General features: G+C 50.4%; 1 protein-coding gene across 2 annotated transcripts in view; it reads left to right on the top strand.

Annotated features, from left to right (window-relative positions):
- ARID1A (AT-rich interaction domain 1A) overlaps positions 1 to 17,514 on the top strand; it is an 88,762-nt gene that overhangs the window by 68,817 nt on the left and 2,431 nt on the right. Inside the window, exons 5-20 of one of the 2 annotated variants that reach the window (XM_051988099.1) lie at positions 958 to 1,198; positions 1,450 to 1,542; positions 1,856 to 2,017; positions 2,671 to 2,983; positions 4,479 to 4,624; positions 4,713 to 4,822; positions 6,833 to 7,042; positions 9,728 to 9,935; positions 10,920 to 11,052; positions 11,308 to 11,480; positions 11,753 to 11,903; positions 12,151 to 12,309; positions 12,401 to 12,497; positions 13,236 to 14,118; positions 14,902 to 15,032; positions 16,871 to 17,514. The exon at positions 16,871 to 17,514 is cut by the window's right edge and continues 2,431 nt beyond it. In XM_051988099.1, the coding sequence (XP_051844059.1) occupies positions 958 to 1,198; positions 1,450 to 1,542; positions 1,856 to 2,017; positions 2,671 to 2,983; positions 4,479 to 4,624; positions 4,713 to 4,822; positions 6,833 to 7,042; positions 9,728 to 9,935; positions 10,920 to 11,052; positions 11,308 to 11,480; positions 11,753 to 11,903; positions 12,151 to 12,309; positions 12,401 to 12,497; positions 13,236 to 14,118; positions 14,902 to 15,032; positions 16,871 to 17,514 (3,854 nt within the window). The remainder of the gene's footprint in view (positions 1 to 957; positions 1,199 to 1,449; positions 1,543 to 1,855; positions 2,018 to 2,670; positions 2,984 to 4,478; positions 4,625 to 4,712; positions 4,823 to 6,832; positions 7,043 to 9,727; positions 9,936 to 10,919; positions 11,053 to 11,307; positions 11,481 to 11,752; positions 11,904 to 12,150; positions 12,310 to 12,400; positions 12,498 to 13,235; positions 14,119 to 14,901; positions 15,033 to 16,870) is intronic. The other variant, XM_051988100.1, reaches the window with a different exon arrangement.

Raw genomic sequence — 17,514 nt, 5'->3', positions numbered from 1 at the left:
AGTGGAGTTCTGGGGAGGGAGGAGGGGATGGACTTGGAATTGATGGAGGAAATGAAGAAGTCTCCTATCCTTTACTCAAGAAAAATTAGTTCCACTCCTCAAACCCTTGATTTATAACTTCTGTATTGTCAACTTTGGGGTTGACTCACTTACATTGAATGCTATGTTAAATGTCTCTGGTTCCTATTTGGATTTCTTGTCTCCCCCTACTAAGTCCAAACCTGTGGGGGGCAGTGCCTGTCTTGTTTAGCTTTGTATAACCTCCCAAAACTAGTATGCAGCTGGCACTTAAAAAGTGATGTTGGATCAGTGAAGAAAGAATTTGTGGGGGAAACAGAATCCTGCTAGTTTGGGGGGATGGGAAGCATATGACCTACAAAAGAAAGTGGGCTCTTAATCTGGAGCCCTCCCTCTCTTTAAGGTTCTTCTTTACATGCATTGTAATCTTTTCCTCTTTGACCTCCAAATCACTTCTGTGGTCAAGTAAGAGTGACCTGCACAGAGACCCCCCTCTCCAAATAAGTGGGTGAACCATATGTGCATTGGAGCAAGCCTGACCATGCTTCTGTTGGGCTTAACTGGCAGCCTTTTAAAGGTGGGCTTGGGGGCAGCTAGGTGGTACAGTGGATAGAGCAGCCCTGAAGTCCGGAGGACCTGAGTTCAAATCTGACCTCAGACACTTTAGCACTTCCCAGCTGTGTGACCCTGGGCAAGTCACTTAACCCCAATTGCCTCAGCAAAAAAAAAAAAAAAAAAAAAAGAGTGGGCTTAGCTTCCATGTGAAAGAAGGGTCACCAGGAGCCTCTGGTTTCTTTGTATCTTTCTCCTCAAAATTCCTGCTGAAAAGTAGAGCCCTCCTGAGAGCAGGTGGGGCCTGGAGATCCCGGGAAGGCCCGAGGCCTCCCGCCTCCCGCAGCCCTGGACTGAGCAGTGTTCCTAACCTGGGTCTCTTTACAGGATCTGTCTGGCTCGATAGATGATCTCCCCATGGGGACAGAAGGAGCTCTGAGCCCTGGCGTGAGCACTTCAGGGATTTCCAGCAGCCAAGGAGAACAGAGTAACCCAGCTCAGTCTCCTTTCTCTCCTCATACCTCCCCCCATCTGCCTGGGATCCGAGGGCCTTCCCCCTCCCCGGTGGGCTCTCCTGCCAGTGTTGCTCAGTCTCGCTCAGGACCACTCTCACCTGCTGCAGTGCCAGGTAAGGGCAGGGGTTTGGGGTGGCCTTGGCCCTTTACTGGGAGGAGTGAGGGGAGCTCGGAGGCGCGCTGAAAGTGTCCCAGGCGGGCCCCCTGGGCCTCCCAGAGGTTTCTAGGGAAAGGTCCCAGATTGACCTCTGACTTGCCGCTGGGTCCTGCCTCTGGGAGTTTGGATGCCCCCAGGACTCCTCCCCGGACCCGTGTCGCTGCTGGCGTCGGCGGGCGGAGCTAACCTGTGTTGTTCTTCCTGGAGCAGGCACCCAGATGCCGCCTCGGCCGCCCAGTGGCCAGTCAGATAGCATCATGCACCCTTCCATGAACCAGTCGAGCATCGCCCAGGACCGAGGTGAGAGGCTGACCCACAGAACTCATTTGGGGCCGGAGGGGGGCGGGGCAGAACGATTGACACAGTGGCCACGGAGCTGGAGAGAGCTTGTGGTGGTGGGCCTCGGAGGGCCTTTCTTCCCCATGGCCTCATGGGGGCCGCTCGGGGCCTGCCTTTCCACCGTGCAGAGCCGCTCCCCTTGTGAGTGGGTGCCGGAGCCAAGGGGCAGAGGGTGCGGTCCCAGAGGAGCGCCAGTGCAGAGAGCAGGGGGCCCGCGTCGGAGGCTTCTTCCTGAGTGAGGGACTGTATCGCTGACCGTCTCTGCTTCCCACAGGCTACATGCAGAGAAACCCTCCGATGCCCCAGTACAGCTCCCCTCAGCCTGGTTCTGCCTTATCTCCTCGTCAGTCGTCAGGACAGATGCACGCAGGCATGGGCTCCTACCAGAACTCCATGGGAAGCTATGGGCCCCAGGGGGGTCAGTATGGCCCTCAAGGTGAGAACGGTTCCTGCCTGGAACCTCCCTCAGGGGCTCCTTCCTTCCCAAGGATGATTCCTCTCAATTATAGGTTGGAGAAAGAGGTTTGCCCTAAGTCAGGAAGCAGGACCCAGAAAAAAGTGAGAATCAGTTATGCTGTAGAATTGTGGGATAATTGTGTCAGACAAGGGATTCTGAGGGATGTCGTGTCGTTGTCAGGACCGTAAATGACATTGAAATCTTGGGAGAAGAGGGTAATGTCCTGTCTTGAATAAGAAAGTTGGTTCTCCAGGAACCGTGACCAAGGCCCCATAGTGTGCGGGGCAGAGACTCAGCCTGGCTCCTAAAGACCTGTACTTTGTAGAGAACCCAGAAACAAGCTTTCTGCGGATCCCAACAGGAAAGAATCTACACTAGATTCTTCTTTTACATTAGAAAGACCTGGGTGGAAATAAAGCCAGATCTGTAGGTCACTCCCCTCCCCGTCATTTGAGATGAGTTGTGTCACCCTTGTCATCCCCTTGGGCTGGTGTGTTTGCTGCTGTTGGGCTTGGGGGTCTCCCCCAGATTCCGACGGCCCTCCAGCTAAGGATGGACGCGCTCTTTGGCTCTGTTGTGGAGGCCTGGGACGGCTCCCCCGATAACTGCATCTTCTCTCCATCTCCTCCCAGGAGGCTACCCCAGGCAGCCAAACTATAACACCCTGCCCAATGCCAACTATGCAAGTGCAGGGATGGCGGGGAGCATGAACCCCATGGGGGCTGGGGCTCAGATGCACGGCCAGAGCGGCATGCCGCCCTACAGCGGACTCCCCCCGGGAAGGATGAGTCATGCCTCCATGGGCAGTCGGCCTTACGGTCCCAACATGGCCAACATGCCGCCTCAGGTTGGGTCGGGGATGTGCCCCCCACCTGGGGGCATGAACCGGAAAGCACAAGAAACCGCCGTTGCCATGCATGTTGCTGCCAACTCCATCCAAAACAGGTACGACTTAGGGCTTCCCCTTGGCTTAGATCTGTCCTTGAGAGAGGGGAAAGGGACTGCACCTGTGGCTTCCTTGTGATAAGGAATTCCAGGGGCGGGAGGGATAAAACTCCTTCCAGTACAGAGTGGCCCCTTCTCTATGACTCAGAGCCTTGGAAAATTGCCTAGAGCACAATGAAGGGGTTCCATGACTTGTCCAGGATCCCAGAGCCAATCTGTGTGTCTGGGAGGGGACTTGAACCCTCTTTTGTCTCCACTAGTCTATATTACCTCTGTTCTTAGAATAAGACTCAGTACTTGGGATTTGGTGATCAGTGTAGGTACCCAGGAAAAGGAAATATCAGACAAAAATGGACCTAGTTCCTTAGGTGTACTTCATGCTGCTTCCTCCCTCCCATCATGACTAGGTCTCCCTTCTCTAAATGTCCTCTAGAGAGAAAGTATTCCTTATTTCTCAATCATCTATTTATCAAATCTTTAAGACCTTTCTTTTAATAGTGGTAGAGTTAAGACTAATTTTCAGTCTACTTTTTATTCTGTGTTGATGATGTGATGATAAGGTTTAGGGTAATTTGAATTTTCTGTATCGAATTGAGCTGCCATTTGGGCAGCTGGAACATTAAGAGGAATGGTGATTGTCAGTTTCCCAATAAGTAGTGTGGCCCTGCTTGCCACGAAATTTCTTCTGCAGTCACAGTCTCCCATGGGTGGCCAGGGCAGAGGAGCCAGTGAAGAGTCTAAAGTGTTTCTGGTTCCCTTAGCTCTGGTCAGTGAGGCTTGAGCATTGGGTTTAATGGCTAAAAAGTCCAGATCTTTGGTCTTTCCTGACCATCGGTAGACAAGTCGTAACTTTGGTCTTTGGCCCTTAGGCAACCAGCCTAATGGGACCTGAGGTTTTAAATGTATCTCATGCTATCAAGATTTGGATCAACTACAGAAGAAGTGGGAGAAGGAGGATTTTTTTTTTTTCCTTAAAGGAGGATAGGTTGTAACTGTAAAGAGTGGATTTGGTAGAAAGATACCTAGAGCACTCAAAAGTCCTAGAAATGCAGTCTCCATGACAGGTCAGTATGAGGTAGGGAGGCAGTACTGCCCCTGGGAAACAGAAGGCCAGTCACCATCACACTGACCTGCATTTTCTAGTCATTAGGTTAGGTCTTGAGCCAGCCAGGAATTTTAGAGAAATACTCAAGATAAGATGGAACAAATGAGGTAAAAGACATAGAGGAGCTACTGGCCTTCAGTGAGGTTGGTTCTGATGTCTTGACACCCTTAAAATACAGCTACTGTTTCCTGTTTAGGGTTTATAAACCCTCTAGCATCCTATGTAGGGAGATAGAAGATAAGACTATCTAGGTCAGACTTTGCACATTTCTGTTTTCTTGAGACCCATTCATTTTCTCCATGCAGATCTTCTGGCCAAGTTGAAAAACAATTGTACATTCTTGGAGTTCTAATTACACTCGCCTTCCTTATCTCTACCTTTCCTCTTCAGGCCTCCAGGTTATCCCAATATGAATCAAGGGGGCATGATGGGAACTGGGCCTCCTTATGGGCAAGGACTTAACAGTATGGCTGGCATGATCAACCCTCAGGGTCCCCCCTATCCCATGGGTGGGAACATAGCCAACAATTCAGCAGGTAAGTCCCGGTTTGGTCATAGCTTATTGAAAGGATTCATGGCATCAGAGCCAGTGTCACAAGGCTTAAATATTCTCTTGTTCTCTAGGGATGGCAGCTAGCCCAGAGATGATGGGTCTCGGGGAAGTCAAATTAACGCCAGCCACCAAAATGAACAACAAGGCAGATGGAACACCTAAACCCGAATCCAAATCTAAGGTAAAGCTGCTTCTTAACTCTTTGGTCTTCCCTAATTGGAACAGAAGGATAGGGGTGAATAGGTTAGGGCATACCAAAGTAGCACTGGTCAGAACTGCTTCCTTCTATTTTATTATTATTTTTTTAATTTGTATTTCTTTTATTTTTACATCATCTTCATTTCTGAATATCTATTCTTCCCCTCCCCCCACTCTAGTCAACATGCCGCTGCTTATAACAAAAAGCAAAGAAAGAGAGGGAAAATAATCATTCGAACAAAACTGTCATGTTGATTCTGGCATGATGGGCAGTATTCTACCTCCAAATTTTCCCTCCAAGGGAAAGATGGATATTTTCTCATCTCTTTGGGGCCTAGTTTGGTTATTCTAATTACAAAGCAATAACTCCTCTCCTCCCCCCTCCCCCCCCTTCAGTTTACATTGTTAGTCATCATGCATATAGTTTGTCTGGTTCTGCTTACCTCACTCTGCGCCACTTCATAGAAGTCTTCCCATGCTTCTCTGGATTTCTTCACATTTATTCTTTCTTATGGTGCAATAAGATATTCCATTACATTTCATGTAACCACATTTATTTGGCCATTGTTTGCTCATTTTTTTCCTACTTCTTGCCCAACATAAAAAGCATTACTATGAACATTTTGCTCTGCATTGTACTTTTCTGTCTAACTTCCTTGACACTGTGTGCCTAGGAGTGGGATCTCTGAATTAATAGTCCTAGACATTTTAGTAATTTCTTAGCAAAATTCCAAATTGGTTTCCAATATGGGTGAACTGATTCATGGTTCTACCAACAGTATGTTGTTATGCCTGTCTTTCCCTCAGCCCTTTCATCATTGACTCTTTCGATCTTTTTATCATTTTTGCCATTTTGCCAGATGACAGAGGAAATCTCAGGGTAATTTTGGTTGACTTTTTTCTTCTTTGTAATTTCTAGCCCTCTTCAGTGTTAGTTGCTAATAGTCTGCAGTTCTTACTTTGGGAACAATTGGGGCCAGTCTTTCTTTTTTTTTTTTTTTAAAGGGGGGGTAGAGAGAGTACAAGCAGTAGACCAAGAAGCAGGAAGACCAGGGGAAGATCCAGCCCCTGGACCTGGCTCTGTTTGTGGTGGGAGGGAGGAGAGAGAGAGAGAGAGAGAGAGAAAGAGAAAGAGAGAGAGAGCTTGGTGACCTTTTCACTGTGTTTTCAATGAGCTGATTGAACCAGGTGATCTCTGAGCTCCCTTCCAAAAATATTGCTAAGCAATGTTTTTACTCCTCCCTCATTCTTCCTTCCCATCAAAAATTTCTTCATTTCGTTCATCCAATGGATGCTCCCCCTGGGGCTGTGCCTTCTGCTGTCATCAAGGATGGGCAGCCTGAGTCTATGCTCAGAGCAGTCGTAATGATCCATGCCTAACCACATACAGTTTTAGAGACATGGAAGATGAAACTTGGGTCCCTAGCTACCTTAGCTATGAGGAACATGGTCTGATAGGACAGCAGCTTGGAATCCAGCTTCATGTGGATTTGCACCATTCCTAATCTTAGTTTCTTCTATAAAATAGAAATAATAAATAAAAATTGAATAGGGAAAAAGAAAAAGTTAGACTCTATCAACTTTGGGGGGCTCCAGAAATCCCTATTCAAAGGTCATCTAGTTCATTTTCTTGGGTACTAAGGAAAAAGTACCTAATCTAGTCCAACTGAATGTGGGTCATTCTTTGAGTCTTCTTGGGACTTTCAAGCTCTGCTCTGGAGAGTATGTACTGATGTGTGGCCAGGGCTCTGCAGTGGCAACTTTCTTTCCAGCAAACTTTAGCCAAAGAACTGACTCTCCTTTAATCTTTCAACCTTGAATAAAAACAATTCCCATTCTCAATTAAACTCAGGGTGGGAAAACCCTGTATTCTTCTTTGTCTTTATTCTTGCCCTTCTCCACCCCTAAGTGAGAACCTTGGGAGAGCCTTGGAACAGGCCTGGGATCTAGGACTCATTCCCATGACCCTCTGACCTGCCCCCTCCCCTTCCAGAAGTCCAGTTCCTCCACTACCACCAATGAGAAGATCACCAAGTTGTACGAATTAGGGGGTGAGCCTGAGAGGAAGATCTGGGTGGACCGCTACCTTGCCTTCACGGAAGAGAAAGCAATGGGCATGACCAACCTGCCTGCTGTGGGCAGGAAACCCTTGGACCTCTACCGCCTCTACGTGTCTGTGAAGGAGATTGGCGGACTGACTCAGGTGAGGACACGACGTTCTGATTCCCTCCTTTCACTCACAGGGTTTATTAGGTGATGGTCTGATGGAGCCTCCAAAGCTTGTACAGTCCCTGCTCTCTGAAAGTTTAATGTCATAGAGGACCCAGATGTGGGATAAATGGAAGGCTCAAGGCCATGGAGGAAAGCACATTCTAGTCACAAGTGAAGCTAGAGAGACATGTCCTCGATTCTCAGAAAATATTCCTCTCTTCAATTAGATTTCAAAAGCTATTTGGAAGAGACAGTGTCAGTCAACTACCTGAGTAGAGAGGTGTTTCAGAGCTCATTGGCATTTAACCCTAAAAGTTACACAGCAGGCTTAATGAAGGAGAGCCTAATCTCTTTATAAGGTACCATGCTAAAAACTGTATTTAGTCTTTAAAAAAACAGCTCTGGATCTTATCTTCTAACATCTAATTTGACAAAACACGAGGGGGACAGTAAACACCAACCTCTGGAATACCCAGAGTGTGAATCTGAAATCACTTAGAGCAGTGTCTGGACCAGGGTGTAGAGCTGTGAGTTTTGGAGTGATACATGACCCAAATGAAGGAGGGCTTTTTTAGAAAGTTTCTCTTCAAAACCTGTCAACCAGCTGTGGAATATGAGTTCCCATCCTCTGAACTGTCAGTTCCCCTCTTCCTACACATACCCACAAACCCAAATATCCTTTCCTCTAGTGATCTCCCTAGACCTCCTTCTTTCAAGGAAGGCAGCTGCTTGATGCCTGAGAATTATCCTGCTTTTTGTACATGGTGGGATGCTCCTCTCAACACTTTGTTCCCTCAGACAGAAGAAAAAAACAATAATTGGTTGAGTTTGTCTTGTAGAACATAGTGGTCCTTCTTCCCTTGCATCAGGATGTCAGGAACAACACTGGGATGGGCGCCATTCAGAATTGATTGACAAGACAGTCTCCCTGCCTTAAGGGAGTATATATTTTGAGGGTATAAAGCCAAAATACTTAGAATGTTAAGACTCTTTATGAAAGGGAGATATCAATCAATATATATTTATTAATTGCCTGCTATGTGCCAGGCCCTGTGCTGGATCCTGAGGCTGTAGACATAAAAACAAGATGGCTCTGATCCTTGAGGGATGTAGGTTTTGTGGAGGGAGAAAGGGGGGAGGAAAGAGATGTAATATCAAATATACTGAGGCAGCACCAGGTAACATCAGAGACTGAGAGCTTGTTGGCAAGCTTGACTTATTGGCAAGTCTTTGGGGTCTCTGGACACTTTCCCCCAGCCTTATCACTTACTCATCTTCAATCATGGGCACCATGGACAAGTTAAGACACACCTCTGAGCCTCAGTTTGCATTTTGTTGATCTAGAGTATCTTTTAGGTCCTTACTAACCATATGAATATGAATTACTAGATGATACGCTTCTGACTATAAGTACAATAGGAATTCAAAGAAAAGAGTAATAAATGGGAAGGGACTTGATTCGAACCCTAATGGGTGTGTATCATTTAGAGGTTTAAGTAATCTGAAGAGGACATTCGGTATAAGGAACAAGGTAGGAAAGAAACCCTTGCCGCGAACAACCGGGAGACCTGCTTAAAGTGATCAGAGAGGGATGTGGTAGCAGTGGGAAATCATGTCAGCATCAGGAACTGCTGAGACAGTTTGGACAGAGCCCCGAGCTGGTTTGGGGGAAGATCTAAAAACAAAAATGACCAAGTCTGTTCTCAAGTTGCTCCTGACCCAGGGTGGGAAGCGTGGATCCCGGAGTCTGGTTTGGAATGGCTGTCCCAGCCACCGTAGACTCCACTTCCCGTTCCTAGCTTCACCTGCTAACATCTTGGCACCTTCCTCAGAAAAGAGCTTTCATTCTTGGAGTTTCAGATCCAACTTTGTTGGACTTTGCTAGGTGTTGTTATCTTGGTCTGCATTTGTTTCTCCCTTGTAAACTATAAGCCCCTGTGAGGTCAGGGACTGCTTTACTCTATATCTCCCCCAGGGCCAGTCTCGTGCATTGCCCAGGCTGCTAATGATAAGTCCTCAATAAATAAGACAGCAGAGACAAATTTAAAAATAAAAGCAGCCATGGAACATCTGTAAAGAGACTCCCCAGAAAAGCGTTGTCTGCGGCTATTGTGTTTGGGTCCCATCTTTATCCCTCCTCCTGGGCCGCGGACACATGGTTTGGGGTGAGTGACCATCGCCTCACTCCAAGGTGAGCCCCAAGAGGGGCCTTTTAAAGAGCCTGTGTGCAGTTAATGGAATAACAGCTTACCTTATGTGACATACCAGTTTCTCAGAAGTAGTTGGGAATAATTGCCCCGTTTTTACTGAAAAGAAAATGGATGCTCACAGTGTGGAAGTGACTTGGCCAGGGTCACGTGACTCGTGGAGTCTATCCCCTGACTCCAGGTCCGACCCCTCTTCTGCCTTTGTCACAATAATGGAGGACGTCTGCATTAAAATTTTCTCCAGCATATTTATCCTCAAAATTCTGCCACAATGTACTTCCTTCTCCGACTGATTTCTGCTCCCAGGGAGGGCCGGGCTGTACTAGTTGAAGAATGGGGGGCCGGGGAGGAATTCACGCTTGAGACCTGGTAAGGGCCCGTAGCCCAGCCTTGGGACCTCCCAGAACACCAGGCCCTTAGGCGCAGCAGCAGCGCGGCCCCAGCGTCCTGACCCCCGATTGGTTATGCAGGTCAATAAGAACAAGAAGTGGCGGGAGCTGGCCACCAACCTCAACGTGGGCACCTCGAGCAGCGCTGCCAGCTCCTTGAAAAAGCAGTACATCCAGTGTCTCTACGCGTTTGAGTGCAAGATTGAGCGGGGAGAAGACCCTCCCCCGGATATCTTTGCAGCCGCAGATTCCAAGAAGTCCCAGCCCAAGATCCAGCCGCCATCACCAGGTGAGCCGGAGCCGAATGGCGACCGGGGCGGGGACGGTGAGGGCTCTCCGCCCGAGGCCCCTCAGAACTGGAGCCCAAGGCTGCTCCGGGCTGGCAGGGCAGAGTCGGCCACGCCACCGCTGGTTTCAGTTCTCTGTGCGCACCTGGCGAGGTGCCAAATGTTTGTAAATCAGTGAGTGGGAGGGCCGGCGGGGGGTGGGGGGAAACAACAAATGGCTGGGAGGCTGGGGATGTCTGGGAGTCTCCGCTCACTGATGTCAGCGCCTTAGAATGTGGCCCAGGCCGAGCCCGGAATTCCCAGGGGAGCCGAGATGGAAATGAATGGGGAGGCCGCAGGGCGGGGGAGGGGTTATGAATGAAACTCCCCGCTGCCAGGGACTCTGCCCACCCTCCGCGGAGCCGCGGCCACAGCCGGGAGGGGAGCACGGACAGGGTGCCAGGAAGGTGGGGTGTAAACAAACATGCCCTGGTGCTGACCTCTGAGGATTTTAATGAATAGCTGGAATGACTCATCAGCCCGCCCGGCTGAAGCCATGGGATATCGGGTGCTGGGAATGGTAACTAATGGAAACATTAATTACGAGAGTTCGCTGCTTTCCAGCCCCGGAGAGCCGCCCAAGCTGCGGGATGGCAGGTTGTCCCAGCCTCACGGTGGGACTTGGCAGATGTTACGGGAAGGCCGGTGGAGCCTTGGTGCTGATCACCCGAGTCCCCTCCCCTGTGGATGGTTCCCGCCAGCTGCTCCGGCTCCAGGCTGGGTGCTGTGGTCATAAATACTCCCTGCTGGTCCTCACCCTTCTTGACCTGTGGAAGGGGAGTAGCTAAGAACCAGTCAAGTCCAGAGTTATTCTGTCCCTATTAATTGCCCTCATTTGGGGACAGGTGTCTCCCCACCTTTCCTCATCCATGGACTTTTCTGTGGAAAGACACACAAAGAGGAGGAATTTTCTGCAAAGTGTTCCTTGTTCCTGTCTCTGTTTGCAGCGGGGTCAGGGTCCATGCAGGGGCCACAAACCCCTCAGTCAACCAGCAGTTCCATGGCAGAAGGAGGAGACTTGAAGCCACCAACTCCAGCATCCACCCCACATAGTCAGATGCCCCCTTTGCCAGGCATCAGGTAACAGCACTGGCCATGGGGCCGCGGTGACAGTGGGAGGGAGCACCTGATCAGTGCCAGGGCTGAGGTGGTGGCCCCCGAGCAAGGCTGTCCCAAGGGCATTGCCTTCCTCTCCCGGAAGCGATCTCACACCCAGGTAGCAGGGATTTGGCAGTGCCCAGTCTGCCCTCAGCCTTTCCTGGCAGTCATCAGGGAAGGCCGGAGGAGGGGATGGGATGATTCTGCTTGTCACTGAGTTTTCTGGTTCTTGAGCAGGAGCAACTCTGTGGGGATCCAGGATGCTTTTGCTGATGGAAGCGACCCCACGTTCCAAAAGCGAAATTCCATGACTCCGAACCCTGGGTACCAGCCCAGCATGAATACCTCTGACATGATGGGGCGCATGTCCTATGAGCCAAATAAGGATCCTTACGGCAGCATGAGGAAAGGTGACTGTGCCCTGGTGTCCTCCCCTTCCGCTTCCACCATCGCATGCTAAGGAGGTCACCTTCTCAAGCACCATCCTCACTCCTTGTCCCGCCTCCTCTCGGTTCCTCCTCACAACTGAGACTTTTGTGTTGACTTACCATGTGTTTTGAGCCTGTCGTGGAGCAGTCAGGCACCAAGTCAAACCTGAGCTTTGAGATAGCCCTCCCTTGTCTCTAGAGCTCCGGCTTCCCCCCTCTCCCCTTCTTACTGTTTTCTTGTCTTCTACTTCTAGCTCCAGGAAATGATCCTTTCGTGTCCTCAGGGCAGGGCCCCAACAGTGGGATGGGGGACCCCTACAACCGTGCCACAGGCCCTGGTTTGGGGAATATGGCAATGGGACAAAGGCAGCATTACCCATATGGAGGCCCTTACGACAGAGTGAGGTGAGTGGGGTAGAGGAGAGGCCTCTGGGAATAACAGTGACTTATCTCTAGCACTTTGGGGCTCTCGGAGGTCAGTAGTGCAAGTGGTGTTTCCTCATTTTATAGATACTGCCTCAGAGAGCTTGTGATGCGACTGAGGGCACAGTTGGCACAGAACAGGGCAGTATGGGTTCCACAGAACTAAACCACTCTCCTCTCTGGTGACTGAAGCCCAGAGTAAGAGTCCTTCTGCTTCTGTCTGACTTAGGGCGGAGTCCGGACTCGGACCTGAGGGAAGCCTGGGCACAGGGGCCCCACAGCCAAACCTCATGCCTTCCAACCCAGACTCGGGGATGTACTCTCCCAGCCGCTATCCCCCGCAGCAGCAGCAGCAGCAGCCGCCACAGCCGCAGCAGCAGCAGCAGCGGTCAGTGAACACGGCCCGTACCTTGGGGTCGGGCAGCTTTCGGGTGCTCTGGACACCTCCCCTCCCTCACACGCTTCTCTCTGTCTCGCAGGCACGATTCCTATGGCAATCAGTTTTCCACTCAAGGCACCCCTTCCAGCAGCCCATTCCCCAGCCAGCAAACCGCCATGTACCAACAGCAGCAACAGGTGAGTGTGGGGCCCCCTGGGGAAGAGGACGGGGTCCTGAAGTTAGGTCCAGAGAAACAACCTGCCTTTCAAATGTGGATCCTCCTTGATGAATTCCTCCAGCCTGATTTGAAGCACTAGAAGTTTTTAATTTCCTAAAAACTGATTTTTTTAAACTTGTCTCTATTGTTTAGTGATAACACAATCCTCTTGTAGAAGTTTGTGTTTAGGAACATATGTATTTGGTGTCTACCCTGATGAACTCCTGAGAGCTCTCCTCAGGGACTAGAAAATAAGTCCCAGGCCCGTCCTGGAATCAGTCTGCCACAGTGACTGCTTTGCTTGCTTTCTAAGATAAGAGGAGGGGTGGGATGCTAAGGGCATGAAAATTGCCCATAATATTGGATTGGTTTGAACAATCGATTTGTTTTAGTAAACTGCTTTTTTCCTCTTGCTCTTTATTCTGTCATACATGATAGCTGAATTTTAGAGTTCGGGGAGATCTGTGTTGGGAAATGGAGGTGATATAAAAACAAAGTATACCAGTAAAAAAAAAAGTTAAGGGGAACCAGAAAACCCAAGGGAAAGGAAGAACTCCTTGTGACCTTCAGAAACTGCTTTAGGAAACATTCCTGAAGGCAGTTCTGCTGCTCCTGAGTCTGCAGCCCCTCACCAGGGTGTCCATCTCGGCTACATCCTCGCGTTGCCTCTGGTTCCCAGAGTGCTTCATACACCTTTCCCTCTATGTCCATTTCCTAGAATTATAAGCGGCCCATGGATGGCACCTATGGCCCTCCGGCCAAGCGCCACGAAGGGGAGATGTACAGCGTGCCGTACAGCAGCGGACAAGGCCAGCCGCCACAGCAGCAGTTGCCCCCGGCCCAGCCCCAGACAGCCAGCCAACAGCAACCAGCCCAGCCATCTCCCCAACAGGACGTGTACAACCAGTATGGGAATGCTTATCCCACCGCTGGTGCTGATCGCCGGCCAGCAGGAGGCCCTCAGAACCAATTCCCATTCCAGTTTGGCCGAGACCGGGTCTCGGCACCCCCTGGCTCCAATGCCCAGCAGAGCATGCCACCCCAGATGATGGGTGGCCCCATGCAGCCAACTACAGAGGGTCCCCAACAGGGCACCATGTGGCAGGGGCGCAATGATATGGGCTACAACTACCCCAATCGGCAGAACACAGGCTCTGCCCCCCAGGGGCCTGCCTACCATGGGGTGAACCGAACAGATGAAATGCTGCACACAGATCAGAGGGTCAATCACGAGGGCCCGTGGCCTTCCCATGGCACCCGCCAGCCTCCATACGGTCCCTCGGCCCCTGTGCCCCCCATGACGAGGCCCCCTCAATCTAATTATCAGCCCCCGCCCAGCATGCAGAATCACATTCCTCAGGTATCCAGCCCCGCGCCCCTTCCCCGGCCCCTGGAGAACCGCACATCGCCCAGCAAATCCCCGTTCTTACACTCGGGGATGAAGATGCAGAAGGCAGGTCCTCCAGTGCCTGCCTCACACATAGCACCTGCCCCCGTGCAGCCCCCCCTGATCAGGCGGGACATCACCTTCCCTCCCGGCTCTGTGGAAGCCACACAGCCTGTGTTGAAACCCAGGAGGCGGCTCACGACGAAAGATATTGGTAAGGAGATTCCCAAGAAGAGCCAGCTGAAAGCTGGCTTCCCCATTTGGAGATGAGGGCTGATTAACCCCTTCCAAAACTGACAGAGGGTTCAACTGGACTATGTTCATCCTCCCTCTCAGCCTTGAGAGCGGTCATTGGTCTGGAAGCTTGAGAGTTCTTGTACCGAGCTAGTGTCGGGGTTCCCGGTGAGCTGGGCGAGCGCACAGTGCCGGGAGGACCGGAGGCACTCATTCTGCTCACGGGAGGGGTGCCGACGGAGCCGGCTCTAGAGCCCAGACCCCTTCACCTCCCGCTCCATCAGCTTTGATGTCTGCGTGAGGAGGAGAGGCCTAAATGATGTTCTTCTCCACACCCAAGGGAGGGTTGCCAAAGGGAATTCTTGATTAGTGCTAATTCAGAAGAACTAGTTGATCTTCCTTGGATCTGGACACCCCACTGGCTTTTGTTCTGTTTGGTTGGCCAGAATTAATTTAATAACCTCTCTCAAGCTTCCACCTCTGGGTTGGTTGCCATCTGTATAGAAGAAGGGAGATCCTTCAGCCTAATAGAAGTTCCAGCTCTGGTCCCTTTGAGGCCCTAGGAGCTCATGGCACATAATTGCCAAGTAATGTGGTACTCGTGGTAGTTCCTCTGGGCAGGCGGTTGGCGGGAGAAGCCTCTCGGGTGGGTACTTGAGGTGTCCTCCCCAAAACTTGTACAAGCCCACTTCTGGGCAAGTCTTGACCAACCACTTGGGATCCACAAAGCACTGATGGGGAGGAGGGTGATGCTGTGTTTCAGGAACTCCAGAGGCGTGGCGAGTGATGATGTCCCTCAAGTCGGGCCTGTTGGCAGAGAGTACGTGGGCCTTAGACACCATCAACATCTTGTTGTATGATGACAACAGCATTATGACCTTCAACTTGGGCCAGGTGAGCATCCATGGCTAGAGGAGAGGGCGTTGGCATAGAACTGAAGGAAGGTATTGAGTCAGCAGTCAAGCACTCTAGTGTTTGCTGCATGATATAGGACTAGAAGTAGGGGCAGGGTCTGGATCTGAGGTTTGGCACTGGATGAGTGATCCCAGGGGCTCCACTCAGGTCCCAGAATGGGCCATTAAAGCAATATTTTTCTCATCACTTCTAGCAATCTTCCCTCTAAACTCTTCTGACTAAAGAACTTGGAAACTTTATCATTTTGCCCTTGAACTTGGTCTGTACAGGAGGAGTTTGGAGGATATGACAGATGAAAAGGAACAAATTAAAAAAAAATTTTTTTTATTTTTCTTAGTTGATATTGATGTAAATAGCAGATTCTCTTCCTAGAATCAGTAAAAATAAATTGCCATGTGAAATCCACCTATTTTTGTGTCCTGACCCCCTTTGCATCTGCTGAAGTCTACAGACCCCTCTCAAGCAGGTTTTTGAATGCCTAAAATAGAATATATAGGATCAGAAGGGAAACCAATTATGTTTGAAATACAGTCTGTAATCATGTGTGATCTAGCAGCAGATCTCATAACTACAATTGATCTCAAAACAGTGATGAGCATAAGTATTGAGCATTGGTAACAACTGGAACGTGATACAATGGTACCTGTCGTTTCTGTTGGTAACAGAGTCACATGTGCTACTTGTAACATTCCTGGGTTTGAATTTGCTTATAATCGTAATCAAAGGAGAGGCTAAATTTCAAATAAAGGTTGTTGAAAATAAAAATATGAATTTGTTTCCTCTCCAAGCTCACAGACTTTCTGAATTCCCTCCAAGCACCCCAGGTTCTCTTAGCTTCTTTTCTCACCTTTAATTTGGTCAAGCCCACGTGTCTTTGCTCTGTTAGTTTCTTTCCTTATGTGCTCCTAATGTTTTCAAGCTCTGCTATGAGAATGTAGGGAAAGGTCATAATTAATGTTAGAGTAGCTTTGATTTTTTTTTTTTAAGTACTGTCTATTTACCAAGCTGAAACTCCTGCCTTCTGTCAAGAAAACATGAACTTTTTGACCTTTTCCAGCAATGGGAATAGACTTATGGTCACATTAATAACACTGCTGATGCACACTCTTAGGTCTGTAAAATGCTTAACCTGGAAGGAACCTTAAAGTTTTATCTTGTCCCTGTATTCATTTGTCTCTCCACCCCCACTCCCCAAATTCTATGAAAGAGGATACAAAAGCCCAGAATATAGAGTCAGTGAGCATATTGTTTTTCTGTGAAGACACCAGTACTCCTGGCCGTTAGAGAGCAAAGGACGTTCCTTGATGTTCTGTAGACTCCTGAGGCCTTTCTGGGAGACCAAGGATGGCCGAGGGCAGGTGATTTGGATCCTTGGCCATCTGTCCCCTTCTGTACAATTCTGGGCCCTGCTGTCCAACAGGACGGGAAGAAGATCCAGAGAAAGTGAAGGGAAATGCCAGTGGGGGAGGGGAGGGCGCCAGAGAGCAGGTCCAGTGGCTGCCAGAGCTCGGATTGTTTGGTTGGTTGGGGCAGCACAATACCCGCTCTTAAGCAGATTGAGGAGAAGTCTTTTGGCCAATTGTTCTGTCTGCCTTGATGGACCAGCCCAAAACGCAGATGCGCTGCCTTGGGTCGGGTGGCTCAGAGGACTTGGGCGTTCCCTCTGAAGGGCTCTGAGGGAGATCCCTGGCAGTGCTCTGCGGGGCAGGCGCGGGGCGGGGAGGTGTGGGTAGGCCGCAGAGGGCACCCCCCCCCCCATCAGACTCCTTGTTTGGGCCCCTTTTTCTCCTCACTGGCTGCTCTTGCTTGTGTTCCAGCTGCCGGGACTGTTGGAGCTCCTCGTGGAATATTTCCGGCGTTGCTTGATTGAGATCTTTGGCATTCTGAAGGAGTATGAGGTGGGTGACCCAGGTCAGAGAACATTGCTAGACCCGGAGAGATTCAAGAAAGCTTCCAGCCCGTCCCCAGCGGAAGGGGAAGAAGAGGAGGAGCTTCTGAGCCCCAAGATGGAAGAGGAGGAGGAGGAGGAGAAAGAGGAGGAAGAGGAGGAGGCTGCATTTGCAGGCAAGGACAAGGTGCTCTCAGAGAGCAGCGAGGAGAAGCTTGTCAGCAAGTTTGACAAGCTGCCTGTCAAAGTCGTGCAGAAGAACGACCCCTTTGTGGTGGACTGCTCGGACAAACTGGGGCGAGTGCAGGAGTTTGACAGCGGCTTGCTGCACTGGCGGATCGGCGGCGGGGACACTACCGAGCACATCCAGACCCACTTTGAGAGCAAGATGGAGCTACCCGGGAGCCAGTCCCGGGAGCCGGTGCCCGTGGCCCCTCAGAAGCGGCTCCCCACTGCCGAGGGCACCTCCGGTGGGAGAGATAAGGAGGCCCCCCTGCCCGACGGCCCCGCCGAGAAGCGGATCACTGCCACCATGGATGACATGTTGTCGTCTCGGCCCAGCACCCTGTCCGA

The sequence above is a fragment of the Antechinus flavipes genome, chromosome 3 (assembly GCF_016432865.1).
Source record: "Antechinus flavipes isolate AdamAnt ecotype Samford, QLD, Australia chromosome 3, AdamAnt_v2, whole genome shotgun sequence".
Taxonomy (NCBI): Eukaryota; Metazoa; Chordata; class Mammalia; order Dasyuromorphia; family Dasyuridae; genus Antechinus; species Antechinus flavipes.
This window is presented reverse-complemented; position numbering and strand designations above follow the sequence as displayed.